The following is a 16,549-nucleotide window of genomic DNA, read 5'->3' as shown; positions in this document are numbered from 1 at the left end:
TCTTATATTTCGGCCTAAATGGTTAACATGGAACAATGAACGATTGGGGGAAAGAGGTTATGCTGTCTGACAGGCAAGTCAGACAATTTCCGACTGAAAGCAGTGGTGTGGGGTTCAGAAGGATATCTTGGTGCTTAGAAAATTCCCCTTTTTTGGTCCAATTTATGGCCGAGGGGAGACAGGGACTTGGTGTGTCCAACATGGATTAAACCCTTGCCCAAGCTGGCACAGTCCCTGAATGCCAGCCCATTAGACTGTAAATGAGGGCATACTGAATGCTACCCATATGTATGACTCTGCTCAACACAGCTGACACAGTTCCTTAGCCTTAATTCAAGTGAGTTACTTCACCTTTAAAAGTCTTATGCAGAAGTAATTAACACAGCTTAAGACAATCTTTTAAATAATTACAGACTTCTCTATCATCAAAATGTAATCAATGAAATCAAATCTTACCTGACTATCTAGCAAGAAAAATTCCATCATATTTAATAGGCTATTATCCTGAACTACGACAGTAGGTCTATATTATTGCACAGCAAATGTCAAACTAAATTAAAAATCCTTTTAAGTGTCAACTATAAGATGCTAATTGGTGCACAAATGTAGCCAATAGGAAGAATCACAAAGCCTCATTTCACACCCTCAATGTCTTAAAACCGTGCATTCTTCGCATGACAGCGCTTTGAAAACATAGACTCAGTGAATCAAGTTATTTTGACTCTATTGATGTAGAAGATTAACTTTGGCTACTGGTGTAGAATTTTACATATGGGAAGCAGTTCACAAGTTTTCAATACAATTATTTTAAGATTACCATGAATTAGGACCTTTTTCTTAGGAAAGATAATATTTCAATGGAGTAATTATTAGCTGTTATTTGAAGTTTAATTTCAGAAGGTCATCATAACTGTGCTGATAGTACAATAGGAAAAATCTCATATTTTCAATTTGCAGACAATCAACTAGAAATCAGCTCTGCTCTAGAAATACATGCACAATACAAACAATATAAAACTATATTGTGCCCATCGCTGCTTTGAAATCTTCAAAAATAAGATTCTATATTTCTTCCTAATTATATAAATTTAAAGCATTTAACCATCCCATTACTACACTGTTTACATTCACCAATAACATTTTACTTTTTCCTGTCTGGATTTTCTTGGCTACACCATTTGCTAAATAACAAAGCAAAAAAATTTTTTTTTTCTGCCCTCTTCTGACGATCTTTAAAAAAAATATTTTCGCAAAAAGAGATATAAAAAAAGTCTCACCTAAACATATATAGCTTTTCTTCATTAACTTCATATATTGGAGATGTATAATTTATGAGAAAATGCATAAATTTATAATCCAATATTTATTTTAATATCGTAACATTAGTCTCTCTCGACTGTTACCATAAAGTTGGTTAAGAAATAGAACCTGTATAGTTCATTGTCGTTCAATCTTAACAGAATTATATTACTGTCAATGAGAAGAATTTTTTAATGAGGAACCGATGAAGAGCTTTTCCCTACAATGAAAGAGTGATTCACTTGACTGCAAGTATGTATTCTATTCAGCAGATTACTAATACACACTGAAAGATTTGAGTTTAAAATACAAACATAAATCTAAAAAACATTAAGTAAAGCCATGTTAGTCTGGTAAAATTATAAAATAAAACACTTGTAGCACATTGTAGACCAACTTATAATCTTCTAATACACATGCTTTCCCCATGGACCTATTAATAATAATTGTTAATAGGTCCATGCTTTCACCAAAGGCTATGCTGGCTTCATTATGTGCTGTAATGAACCCCTATCATAACCTGCATTAGAAAATAAATATAGTTTTGTAGCTATTTTTTTCTCCCAAATATTCAGCATATTTAAAAATACTTTATTCATATGCCTGTACTCAAAAATTTAATCTTGTTTTATTTTCTACTCCTTTTTTGTAAGAAAAGGCAAATACAATTTTCTTTTTACAGTTTTATTATTTTGCAGTTTAATTTCAGGATATCCCCATTATTTCATTAAAAAGCACATTTCTACAGCAAAATTGAAATAATTATAAGGACAAGAAAAATGAATAAATTTTCACTTCTTATCTGCCTTCTTTAAAAAAAATGTATTTATTTTACTGAGGTAAACACTTATATTAGCAACACTGTTTGAATATAAATATAAATTTCTTATTATATTGTCCTTAAGTTTATTCCACTTGGTAGGATAGGGCAGCATAATGGAATACATACAGTAGCTCTTTTCTTATTTACTCAGTAGGCCTATATGTAAAATTAGTACAGTATAATTACAATCATACTAAATATAGAACAGTCCTATATATAGTATTACCTTGATATTCACTGTTAAGGCATTAAAACGAAAGTGGCATGAGGGCAGTAAAGGTCCCTGACCTCCAACATGACGGGAGATTGTTTTGGGTTTCAAATGGAGTGCCACAAAATAACACAGCCTGTTTCCGATCACGTTCAGAATGAGCTGCTAGATGGTACAATTTGTTCATATTATATTGTTCAGAATATGAATTTTATGCATTGACCTTCAATGGAAATTATATATTTTATATATTTTTTAACAATAAAGATATTATTTGGTGATAGTATAAGAAGGTAAACACATAAGCAATGAATTATATCATCACTTTAAAATTGTGTTTGCACAATATGCAAATGGTTTAGAATAATATTGTATTTTGTTGCTATTGATTTACTGTACTGCAATTACATACTATATGTGCTGAGTAAATTAATAAATGAGTGTAGGCAGAGTATAGTTGGCTAAACTGCCAATTAAATGTTTATAGTTGATAAAAAAAAATTGATTAAAAAACATTTGAAATTTTGAATGATACCATCTGTGTTGAGACTCAAATTGAGCCATTTAAGTTTTCCCTGATTTACTTTGCTACATAATCTCTTTACTTCTAGCCAATAAATCCCACACAGAACCAAGAGTTCTGCTTAAATGGAATTTTAAAAATATGTAAAGTGGTGTAACATAGTCTTTGTTTACATTTTATTGGTAGTAAAGTTACAGTAAGTATTTCCAGTAAGTAGGCCCTATAGTATTCCTACACTTTCTGTTTTATTTCTGCAAGTTTTCTTGGAATGTGTAGTCAAATTTTACCATAATTTACTAATTCAAATTTTCCCATAATTTTACTAATTCAAATTTAAGGATGCAGAATTTCACTTAAAAACTAAAGAATTTTGGTTTATCGATTGTAAAATGCTCCCTAAAAATGTTGGGAAAAGAAGTATAAACAAATTTATTCCAGATGTGACCTTTCTTTCTATAGTACAAATAGCCATTTATATTTCAAACTGATCCCCACATTACTCAAGCTGGTTAGGTGAGACTTTTTTTATTCCTTGTTTCGCATACTTTTTTTTAAGATCAACAGAGGAGGGCAAAATAAAAATAAAATTTTTGCAAATAGTTTTGAGAGAGGAGAAAATAAAAATAACATTTTATTGGTGAATGTAAAATGGGATGGTTAGATGCTTCAAAATTACATAATTAGGAAGAGATATACATATCTTATCTTTGGAGATTTCAAGGCAGCAGAGGGCGTAATTAAAAATAAAAATTTAATTTTTTTCTGAAATTTCTTTTTTTGTGGCGACGGGTGCGCTAATTGGCCAAAAATAAAATTTTATTTCGAAATTATCAATATTTGCGTTCGGTGGGTTCGCTAAACAAAGTATAAAAAATGACTCGCCTTATGGGCTTATGCAAAAAAACTGCTAATTGGCAATAAATTGTTAGTTCAAGTAATTTTTGATTCAAAGCTTTTATACATAAAAGGCAATTAAAATGTAATTATTCAAGTATGTTACCTCAATTTTGTTATGTATATGTTTATGTACTGTACAGCATTACACAGCAAAAAATATCTGGTGTGTACAGTATAAAACAAAGTAAGAAAGTCATTAATTTTTATCTTCCTGCTCGTGTTAGTGTGGAAAGAAAAGATTCTCCTGAATAGCATAGGTTGTGTTAATGTAGTTTTCACATCGCGTGTATGCGGTTGCTGCTAAACGTCCTTGGGCAGTCTTTACGTTCCCTTGTGCCATAGTTTCTTAGCCACACGTTAAGAGGCTATCAACAAAAATTTGTTGTGGCAAGAACAATGAGGGTTGCGCCATATGGATTTGATTACATGGAAGAGGTACACAGTTCTGTTGCCACTTTAGGATATTAAAGGTGGATGTAGTGACTTGTGAAAAATATAAACTATTACAAAAATAATATTATGGTTGGGCTTATCCTTTAAGGATATGACATCTCTAAATTAAGATTTTGAGGTTTAAATCCAAAATTAATAAACATGCAAAACACTTCATAATTAAATTGTGGCAAGAGGTATAAATAAAGCTGCAAAACAAAATGTTTTGCTACTAATTCCATTGATTTTCTGTTTTCAATGAAGGTATATCAATATTTTTAACATCTTCATTTTCTCAGTATAAATTAATTTTAAAAGAATTTTTATCCAATAAGAAACCATAAAAATAGACTTTTAATTGGGAATGTAGAATGTAAACACAAAACAAATTCAATCAGCCGTGACACACACACGTTTTTACATTCTATTATAGGTCAATTTTAATTTTCGCATAAACAAAAAAATCGGCACAATCATTATGTTGAGTAAGGGCTGTGAAAAATCCAACACATTCCTACACTATCGTCTTAGTCTTATGATGCAAAAACTGTCTGTATACTGTAATGTTGTTTATGTGAAATTGTGTCAGAAAATATCTGGAAGCATAAAGGGATTGAACCCAGGCAACTGAGATTGGAAAATGACCACCCTCACATCCATACCACAGCTCCTTTCAATAATAACAATTACACAGCTCATTAACAAATAACAATTGAATAGGTAAGTGAAGGTGGGAACGTAAAACTTGAAAGAACACCTGACTCAATATAGCAAGATGACTCACATTGCAAACAATGATTGAATATAAAGGCTTCAATTCTTAACCCAAGCCAAGAAAAAATACTTGTTTTGAAGTTGTACAGTACATTGCACCCTACGGTCTTTCAAGAGGATTGACTTCATCGCAGGTTAATATAACAGCACAGTTTGAATGAGAAGTTTAAAGATTTAGGAGGCGATTGTTGGCGTTACATAAAAGAAACAACCAATGGTGAAATCAAGGGTAAAATCAAGGTTAGTTTAAATGCGAACTGTAAACAAAGCCATCGGAGAGGAGAGGGTCAAGAAGCAACCTCTTAAACTTGCAAGCATTTTAGAACACAATAAATTGTCTCTTGACCGTGGTTTTAAATTTGTTCTTTTGGTGTAACTGTAATACAGCTGCGTATATTCTTCTGTGCCCTATTCCAACTTAAAAAATAGTTTTAGCAATGTTCAACTCAGAGCAGCGCAGGTTTTACTGCTAATGAGTAAATTACCATAATTCCTCGGGTATCTGCCCACCTGGGATATCTGCCCACCTAGGTTACAACCGGCCACTCCCCGCCCCCCTCCATTTTTTGTACTAGTCTTTTCTCAGGCAAAAGCCCAGGGTATGACTTTTACAAAATTTCTCATAAAAAATATCAATATTGCCTTTGAATTAGGCATACAGTGTTGAAAAATAGCAATTTTATAAAAAAGAGTATTTTTCAGGTATAAATAAGCCCACCACAAAAAATTGGCCCAATTTTGTTTTCTAGGGGTTGGACTTATACCAGAGGGACTATGGTACATACTGCAGTTAAACAAAATCACATATCAATATTAGATACAGGAGTGATGTTTTGCATTACCTGACATATTTTCGTACCGAATCCTCAGTACGTTATCAAATACTCGAGGAAAAAAAAAGTCGCAAGTGATTCAGGTTGGCACTGAGTATTTGGTAAGAGGGCAAAACATTACTCCTATGATATTTTCATGATGCAAAACTCACATCAAAATCAGTTAAATACTCATGAACAGAAAAAAAAACATTTTTCAGTATTATTATTAGATTTAATGGTAAATAAGTTTACCTCTTTATAAAAGTAATGCCAACAAAAAATAGCAGTATTAACAACAACTGGATGAATAATAATGATATAAAATGGAGGCTAGTACATGCAAACCTTAACAAAGCATTTATAATTTATATATAAAATAGTTAAAAAATGCCAATACAAATAAAAACAATATAAAATATATTTAAATTATAACTAAGAATAATATCTGCCCAAATTTTACTTACCTGAAGAGCATGCCCAACTTTTTTGACAGAAGACACTGGAGACAAAAGGCTCACTAGCGATGTTCCTTTAACCAACGAACGTCCACGTCGACTACTTGTTCCCTACAAAATATAGAAAATAGAAATTGGTGAGATGGGTCATTCTTTACAAGCTGCTTCTGTTAACAAATGGAAAACTTTTCACATGATAATACGTTTTGTCATCTGGTAATTAAGAAAATGAAATTTTACTTTTTCTGAAGATCTTCAAAACCAGGTTTTAACAAGAGCGACCTCTCACTGGTCTGCGCATTCCTCCATGCTTAAATACGGTACAGGCACAAGTTATTATATTGGTTTTTTGCACTAATAAAACAGATATTTTTAAAAAATAAGGATGTTTATTTGTACAAAAAAAAATTATTATTTAGAAGTAAATTGAAAAAAATAAAATTTTGTAAAATTAGAAAAAAAAAGAATACCAAGACACAATTCAAACTCACAACTTTAAGTTCTTTAGAACACATCTTTAACCGACTGCGCCATCTAAGCGATTCTCCCTATAAGAATGGCAGTAATGTACAGTCCTTGCTGAAACCCCTGTTTTGTTTTGTAGGTGTAGGGAAAATCCCGGGGTCCAACTTAAAAAAAGGGCGATGAATGTTGTTGGAAATAACCTCTTGTTTATGTGTACAAAATTTCCTGCATGTCCGTTCAAACTTTTGGTAACAAAAACAAGAACAAAAACAGCAGCGAGGCTCTGGGGTCTGCGCCTTGTGTGGACCCAAAAAGTCTTGTCTCGCAAGACTTCTTCTGCTCTTGACTCCTTCAATTTTATCCAGTAATCAAGACAATCACTTCCAGATACGACTAGAAAGCAGCCACTATGCTGACGTATTAGGCCAATTTGCACTTAATGAAATATACATACTGTATTCCACGAAATCAGCCAAACTTAACGTAATTGGTAAAATTCTGTGAATCTCACCTCGGTAAAGTATAAACAAAGCTGGGAACTACTTTGGGATAGATCTATCATAATCTAGCATTTTGAATGTAGGCCCACAAATATTTGGGCCCTTTTAAGGTAAAGGAGATAGTAACTATGGTATTGTAAACATGCAAGGGACAACAAAGGGACATGGGCATTAAGATAGTTAGTCAGCAGACACGGAGATAAGGGAAAAACAGATTAATGAAAACAAAACTTACACAAAAAAAAAGAAGCTACAATTAAAAGTTAGATGAAGAAGCTGAGGCAAATCAAAATTTGTATGTGACATACTCTGTATAATGCTGTATATAATGTACTATTTCTCAATCAGTTAGCGCAACTGCTTAGATAAGTTCTATCGTGTCCGACCGATTTCAGAATGAAATTTTAAATTAATGTTTGAGTTACGATAAAATAAATGAAAGGAATATAAGTCAAAAAAGAAAAAAAAAGTAATATAAGCATCTTGTTTGCAAAAGAATAATTTAATGTATTTATTTGTATTCATAATAAGAATTGTTCAAAGAGAAAAAGTATAAAATAATAAGTCTTGTTTACAAACAAAACAAAAAGACGTAGTGATACAATATAACACAAACAAAAATATGTATGACAAACAGCCTTGTCCAACTGATTTGTTTAGATTTTAACAAAAGAAGAAGAAATTACAAAAGTTAATTTACAAGATTACTTACTTTAAATATAAAAATAATATATAGTTATTTATTTAGCATTGTGGAAGAGTATAATAACAACAGTACATGTTTTAAACAAACATTCTTATACAATATTATACAATATTATACAATTAGTACATAGAATATTATATTAAGAATAACATGAACTGGTAAATAATATTTTATATTTTTTTTTAATTTTCTTTTTTTATTCAATTTTTAAAAATTTTTTGTTTAATTAAACAGTACCTGTGAATATAATCCAAGCAGATACTGGCCCTTGATGGCATTTGAAGCATGCAATAAAACTGAATTGAATTACGGTAAGTTTAATGAGGATAAAAAAGTTTCTCACACAAAAGTTTGAAGTTTTCAAAGAGCATGCCCCTTTTCCCCCAGTATTATTTATTTAATCTTTTTTTTTACTTATTTATTTAATCTTTTTTAATACTGTAGGCAAGTCTTTCAAATTATACTGATTATCAAAGTGGTACAGTGACGAAAAACATGTATTACAAATGCAAGAAAAAATGAATCAAAATAATAAATAAATAAAATATAAATAAAAAAAGTAAATAAATAAAAATAAAGAAAAGAGCCATTTTGCTTCATTTGTTTCATTGTTTTCACAGAGTTTCTTGATTTTTACTCAGCGATGTTGATTTTTGTTTAAAAGGTTTATTAACCTAACCAGGAAAGTACCCATGCGAAGTATGATTCATCCCTTTGGAATGAATGCCATGAAAGGGCTTTCCAAATAACAGCAATAATAGTAAGTAATAACTTAGTAATAAGTTACTAAGTGTAAGTGTAATAACAAAGTAATAACTTAAACAGAGCAGTCTCAGATAGTTCACAGTGTGTTTACAATTTTATAGATAGTTACTGTATCAGTCTGTTATCACTGATTTACTGTATTCTACCACTATAACACTGAATTTGTAATAACAATAATTTATAAAAATAATAATAATAATGATAACAATAACAGAAAATAATGATGATCAACAAACATTAATAATTATAATTAGATTAAATTCAATAAGTTTATGGATTTTATAAATGAATTGCAAGCAACACTTATAAGATAATTGATCTCTTTACTGAATTAATCTACAAACATTCCGGAGGGGAAAACCCACACTTATCATTCCTTGATAAAATTTCCCTCCTCTCTTCCGGATTATCATTATCATAATGAGAAGTTGCATCCTCATATTCTCACTTAAGGTGCTCAAGGATTGGTATGTTCCATGAACATCTACTACACATCTCTATAACTTTTATATAGGTCTATCCTTGTTTGTTAGTTGTATATTGAGATGACATCATATCTTTGAGCAGGGCAGTAAATCTTTCTCTGGTATTATACATAAAAACCATATTTTTAATATTATTTATCTTTCTATTGACTGAAAGTATAATGTTGCAGATTGCAGATTTTGCTAAATATATTTAGTAACAGTAGATGTATTATTTAAGTTAGTACTATAATACTTTCTATATTTGCTCAAGAAAGCAAGAAGTAAATTCCGTCATATAGCCTACGTATGTAAACAGTATAACAGATCCATTCAATTGGCCTACTAAACGTATATCCCCCAATAAAATCTGATAATGCAGGAATTCCTGACAGCTTGATATCCTTCTAGAGAAATTCCTTTGAAATAGTTTAAAACAATTCAGGGAAGAAAGGAATTTCAGTTATGAGCTTGTGAGAACCACATACTATATTTTTACTGTAGTATATTACTAGGATTAAGTGGGATTTTATCAACAGAAGACATAAAAGTCTGTAAGCTTGGACAGCGGAACACAATCAACAAAACAGCACTCGGCAAAATTACCTTTCACAGTTTTTAACAATGAGAAGCTTTCCCACCATTTGGCAACCAGTAAATTAAGACAGCAGCTTATCACTTGGCTAAACTGGTGGTAGCCGCTCTGTTTCTGATCTCTAGGTCTCCGGTCCAATTCCCATTGTTACTCTCCTTGTGTTTCAGCTGGAGGGCTGAAATGCAAGTTACGATAGCGAACCATTTAAGCCGTTGGACCTGTGTGCATTATGGCCTGTGTGCATGTTAAAAAACACAGTACACTATTTGGAAATGAGTAGGGGATTGTGTCCCAGTTTACTACCCAATCACCACCAGAAGGATCCCACTGGAAATATGTCTTCCTCAGATACCGAATAAATCCATTCATCCAATTAAGCTAATAGCTAATGCACCAAATCTTATCAATGATCAATAATCACAGCTGAATTCAGCTAAATATTTTCAGTACAAATTAGTATAAAAATAAATTTGATTTATTTTTTACAAATTTATTTTATTTAAGCCAACACCAAAAATACGAGCCAAGGATTCACTATTATCACTGTCTTACTTGTAGTTTATAATCCCTTTCACAGGATAAACATACACACAATGCTTTACACAAACCACAGATCCTATACCTGTACGTACACGCACGCGCACGCACACACATAAGGCTTAGGGAGTTGAGTTGTTTTGGCCGGGAGAAAAAATACTGCAGCACTGACAGGAATTGAACCAAGGAATCTGGGATTGGAAGGCAAACATCTTACAGTAACCACTAAACCATTCAACTCCACTCTCTACATTTATAATTTTCTTTGTTTCTGTGGGTTAAATCTCTTTTTGTTCATAAATCTGTCTGCTAAAGAAAACGACTGTAAAATACACAACTGAAGCATGAAAATTTAGTTGCTAAATGTCAGAATTATTTACCGCAAACTTTTAATGTTATATGTCTTTAATAATATATCAAAACATTTTTCAATAGACATCATTTATAGTCTTATAGTCTGTTATTTTTTTAAATAATGTACAAGAAAGCTGCAAAATTAAAAACTTTCTTTCAACATAAAGGGGTTCAAGCTAAATTGATTCATAGATAGGATTATGGGAATTTCATAAATGTATTAACTTATTTCATAAATGTTTAATTTTCAGCTTAATACATTTTGAAGACTGTGTTGTTACCTAATATTAGTATAGCAGACCTATCTATTTTATGATTTTTTTTGTTGCAAGAAATGGTATACTAAAGCTTGACTTAAAAATCAGAAATCTTATTTAACTCAAGTGTATGATGTAATTAATAGGGCAAACTGGTTCATTGACCAGTTTGTAGAAGCGCCTAGGTTCAATGCAAGGCAAATTGAAACAGAATCGTTAAGATATAATTGCAGCCTTTGGCTGCATATTAATGACATGCATTAGCAACTATTTAATTCACCATGTTTTTTATATACCGGTCTAATGATTTTCTCAAAGCTTCATAAGCAAAAACATCCAATATTTTGATTGTAAAGGATTTAATCTTGTATTCGTATTTAAAAAATTCATAAATTAATCAACCGGATTTGCAAGAAACCATAAGGTTCATCGTTCTGGCAAATGTTCGTTAGCTTATGTGTGATACAATATGTCATGTTCTAGGTGCACTAGAAGTGACCTCACTTTTCATGGTACTGTTTCATGGTACTGCTGTATAAAACCTGAATAAAAAAACAATAAAATATGTATTTTTTAGTATGAAATTGCTTACTGTAACAGCTTGTAATCTTCTATGCAAAAAAAAAAGAAGAAAAGTTAGTATTTATTATTGTGAAATTGGCATGGAAAATACTTAAATACTAATTTTTGAACAATACTATACTGTATCTAATCCCCATAAAAAACATTATTATCACTTCTATCCTTTTGGAAAAGTGAAGAAGTGGGCAGGTGGGTTGTTTTTATTTTAATTTTTACTCGAGTCAAAAGTACAGCATATTAAAGCTAAAAAAACAGACCCAGTCTCCATGGCAACATTATTCCAACTGGAGTAGGATATTCTTACCAATAAATTGTGCACAAACCGTAGTGAATGAAAACTCCTGTATTTATTACGGGCTCTTCAATCTACAAGTTCTTTGCTGTTTCTTGGAGCTCTTTATCATTTTCTTCCCTTTTAAAACCATTAAGCAGTTTCTTTTGTATTTGTTATAATGTATATACTGTAAAACCTCGAATAGAAGCCCAATGGGCTTAGTATCGAGAAGCCCCATCTCGAACTGAAGCTCACTGATTTCTAATCAAGATAATATGAGCTTCATTTGAGATAGTAAAGTACTGCACATGAATTTCAAAGAAACAAAGCAAACAATTAAAATGACACTCCACTCTATAGTATTTGGATGAATAAAAAGTACTACAGTATGCTATAATTATATTGCACTGATGTATTATGTAATAATAATGTTTACAGAGCCTTTTTAACCTTCCTGTTTTCACAAGTGTCATTTTCTGATTGTGAACTAATTAATCCATTGTTAATCAACAGTACTGGGAAAAGAATAAAAGCACTTGTTTAGTGTCATACTGTGGACATTACCTATACGACAGGTTTATTAACCCTTGCTTCCTGTATAAGAATGAATGAATCTCAATTCAAAGAATTATAGTGCTCCATTTCCTAAACCACAATGTCTGATTACTTGTGGTGTCTAGAATCAATGGGTTTCTGACCTTAAATGGCAGTAACACAGACAAGGGGGTTGAGGCAAACCATGGGTATTATAATATTGTACAAATTAGTATAAAGACCACCGATTTAAACCAGCAATATACATTTTCTCATTAGGTCAGGCTTTTTTAAACCTTTTTTCATGAATTTTTTTTTTTTTTTAAAGATTGTCATTAGGTCAGGCTTTTTTAAACCTTGTTTCATGAACTTATTTTTTTTTTAAAGATTGTCAGAGGAGGGCAGAAAAAAAATTAAAATAAAATTTTGTCTTCCCATACCAAAATGCTTTTGCCAAAACCACCTAGATGGAGAAAATAAAAATAAAATTACGTTATAGTAATGAGATTGATAAATGCTATAAATTTATGTAACTGAGGAAGAAATTTATATTTAATTTTTTGGGAGATTTCAGGCAAGTGGAGGTATAATAAAAATATATATAAAATTTTATTTTTTTTATGAAATTTCCATTTTTTTCGTGGTGGAAGGTGAGCTAACTGGCCAAAATATCTCATATTTATGCAAAATCATCATTTTTGGCAGTCGGAGGGCTCGCTAAACAAGGTATAAAAAAGTCTCGCCTTAGTTGCTTCGTAGCAAGTTGAAGTTCTAACGTTAGGAGCATTTCTATTTTCCAACAACCTATTGTTCAATACGGGCATTAATAAAAGTTTCAATTCATTTTTAATTAAAATAAACATACTCAAAGAATTTCATCTGGTTCCATAAATGTATAAAAAAAAATTATCTGTTTTGTTGAACCAATTAGCGAAGAATGACTCAATTCATACAAGGGTTCATTAGTCCAAATTAAAAAAAATACATGTTTCTCGTCCCCGCCTGCTTTCGTTTTTTGTGGCCGCCTCCTATTTTTTGTTATTTATTATTTTTTAATTTCAGAAAAAGAGATAAAAAATTAATCCCCAATACCCCCGTAAATACCGTATTTTCAGTAAATACATTGTGCACTAAAGTCTTTAGGGCCTATACATATTGTTCTCCAACATTCACATATGATAATTGCGAATTTTAATGCCTGAAAAACGATGACTAGTTGACGGCCTAGGCCCACATTCGTTATGATGCACGACCACCCGCATGATCTTCCAATCTCACAGGCTGGTGACGAAAATGATCGTACGACATCGCCGAAGCGAGCGAGGTTGTAGGCATAGCTCAATTATTATTATTGTGTTGCAAGTTTGTCGATACACTAGTAAATGTTTAATGGTCTATATATATTATACATTACACCTAAATAGGTCATCCAAGCGTACTGTATACATATATTGTTGGTGGAACATGGCAATCTGATCTTGGGGGAAAAACAACAAAAAAACATAATAAAAAAATAAAAGGAAATAATAAATATTAAGTGCCTCCTCCTTCCTTTTTTCAGAAAATCTGGACGAGAAACATGTATTTTTTATTATTTGGCCTTAGCTTGAAAAAAGTGACAGAAGCAGTTGCAGAAACCTTTGCTGACAAAACAACTATTTTTTTTTTTTTTAAGAATCTAGATTTATACAGCTTCTATACACAAACTAAAGAAAATACAAAAGCGCTGGCATCCATATTTACCTGGTCACTGGATACACAAATGGCAAACCAGCACATTTTTGTGCAACTTTCTCTGCTTCCTGGTGAGTATCCCAAGTTAGGCTTTACAAGCACAACCTAATACACTACTTCAATGCCACACCATCCTACCAGGTACCAATTTATACCCCTGGGTGGAGAGAGGCAAATGCGATATTGTAAAGTGCCTGCCCAAGGACACAAGCAATGCGACGGGCATCGGTCTTGAACTCCCGATTAGAAGTCCAACACCTTACACGCTGCCACACACGCTCTTAGTTCAACAAGACAGATAATTTTCCTACTAAAATAAATATACTTAAAAATATATTAATAAAGATTAAACTCCGGGACATACCTTTAAACATTCAACAACAAAAATAAAAAAACATTGAATTAATCTATCAGTCCTATAGACTAGTCTGGATGCAATACGGCAATCTTGTGAATTAAAATGTGCTTACACACAAAGAACATAACGACAGGTCGTGGGAGTAAGAGCCGTTTAAGCTGTTGACTATTTTAAATGATTGACTATGTTGAAGATTGTTGTCGCTAATGAAGAGTCTCTTAAATGTCAATACTGCACAGTAGTCACAAACAACTTCGGAAAATAACCAACCGACTTCACCTTGGCATTATAGTGAGCTTGCCCAAAGGTAACAAAATCATTACTTTAAATTAAAAATACAATAATTACATGAAGTTATATCGTATAGTTTGCAATGAAAAAAACGTATCATTCAGTGGTGTATGTATGCAATAGTTTAGAGTAGCACAATTTTAGGGCCTATATCTGAGATTGAGCTTTTGCCTGAAGGGAAAAATAAAGAACAGATCTGAATTAGGAGGACTTGGGATTCGATTCACTTATACCGAATAGGCCCAACTGTTTTCTAAAAAATAAGCCACTAGACACCCTTCCGAGGGATCTTAGAATGTAATCCTACACTTTATAAGAACCAGTAAAATCTTGCCATTTTTATTTTGCCAATAAATCTGTTTTACATAGTCAGAACTACTGCAAATATGATACAGTTTAGTTTTGTTGGTTTTTTTTTTTATTAAAAAAAAAATAAAAACCTCAATTTATAGCCTAAATTTGTTGTTATTTTGTTCTTAGATTTTACAGTAAGCACTTTCGGCCAGTGTTCTTGTTGTAAAATCTGTTCTCTAAAAAACAAAATTGTATATTTTTTGCCTGGTTGACCAAAGAGTAGTACATCTGTCAGTGGTAGAATATTAAATATTGTCAATTATTAGTGTTAAAAAAATATTATTAAGAATTTATACCATGTGTTTTTGCTAATTATCAATGCTAAGCATTGGATACTTGGAAAAATAGCACAAACTGCAACCTTCTTCACTACCCTGGGATTATGCCTGTCTTACTGCAAAGGATTAAGAAAAGATTACTATAATCAATGTCACAACATCCGCTAATACCTTTAACGAATGTCAAAGATCAAGATTGACATGTTTCGTAACATAAATATAATGTAATTTAATAAATATTTATTCCATATCCAAAATTAAGGACTTTTATCAGTTTGTTTATTTACATTTCACTAGATGGCGGAATTTATAAGGTGTATGCCTATATGAATAACCTTGGAAGAGCATGTTTAATGGAATTTGAGACTCCAGGGTAGATGACATTGAGCATATTTGTGACCAGTCCCATTGTACTCTATGATGTTTACCTTGCCTGCAAGTTTGAAAACTTTCTCAACCACATGGTATATGAACTTATGGAAACCTGAAGTGAAGTGCACTATAGTATTATCAGCAGGCCAAGGATGATTGCAGTAATTTCAAGGCCATCGCTGTAATAATTAGGAAGGTATTCCAACAAGCAGGCTTTGAACTTGATGGGGCTGATATCTTTGATAAAGACATACCTGTCTGGAGGGCATTGTCTCCCAAGGAGATCAACAAATTTCACCCATCAAGATGCTATCTCCAAGGGTGTCTCCATTAATGGTCAGCTTTGACAGATCATAAATCGTTAGATTAATAGGTTGTACAAAATTGGCATATATCATTATCATCGTCCTTTTTGACAACATATAAATCATAACAGGGATATCTATCCTGTGAAGTTAATCATTTAGAATTTTGATACTCTGTTATAAAATCTATTCGACTTGGAAGTTATTTTGTTTGTGTGCGAGTCCTAACATTGATGCTGAGATTGACATCAAGGCCTTAGGGTTGAAAAAAGACAGCAATCTTATTGAGCCTAGCACACATTATTAATTTTTGATTTTCGATAGGAAAAAATATTAATGTTGGCTACAGATCTATAAAAGTTATTCATCAGGGTAGAACCTCGAACACATAAAGTAGGGAAACAGGAGGTAGAGTAATTCAGCAGTAAATTTACCCATAAGCCTCATTTGCAGTGGATTTTTTTTGGTAAGACTTACTGATCTGCTGGAAAGTTTTCCCAAAAAAATAAACACTGTTGAATAGTCAACATGCCTTGTCATAATTTTTTGTTTCAACAACTGATATATATATATATATATAAATACAAACATATAT

General features: G+C 31.9%; 1 protein-coding gene and 1 long non-coding RNA gene across 2 annotated transcripts in view; one reads left to right on the top strand and one right to left on the bottom strand.

The window, feature by feature from the left end:
* Positions 1–16,549, bottom strand: part of LOC117111728 (rho guanine nucleotide exchange factor 3-like) — a 34,768-nt gene that overhangs the window by 10,290 nt on the left and 7,929 nt on the right. The window contains exon 2 of the mRNA XM_033254726.1: positions 6,239–6,340. Coding sequence (XP_033110617.1) covers positions 6,239–6,340 — 102 coding nt within the window. The remainder of the gene's footprint in view (positions 1–6,238; positions 6,341–16,549) is intronic.
* On the top strand, positions 4,734–16,383 carry LOC117111729. Its single transcript, XR_004445905.1, has 3 exons — positions 4,734–5,199; positions 13,938–14,067; positions 15,575–16,383. It is a non-coding gene; the product is annotated as an uncharacterized LOC117111729 (long non-coding RNA).

Source organism: Anneissia japonica, unplaced genomic scaffold, assembly GCF_011630105.1.
Source record: "Anneissia japonica isolate Jap-2015-1 unplaced genomic scaffold, ASM1163010v1 scaffold288126_len377047_cov203, whole genome shotgun sequence".
NCBI classification, from domain to species: Eukaryota; Metazoa; Echinodermata; class Crinoidea; order Comatulida; family Comatulidae; genus Anneissia; species Anneissia japonica.
The sequence above is the reverse complement of the archived record's forward strand: the minus strand, read 5'-3'. Positions and strand labels throughout refer to the sequence as shown.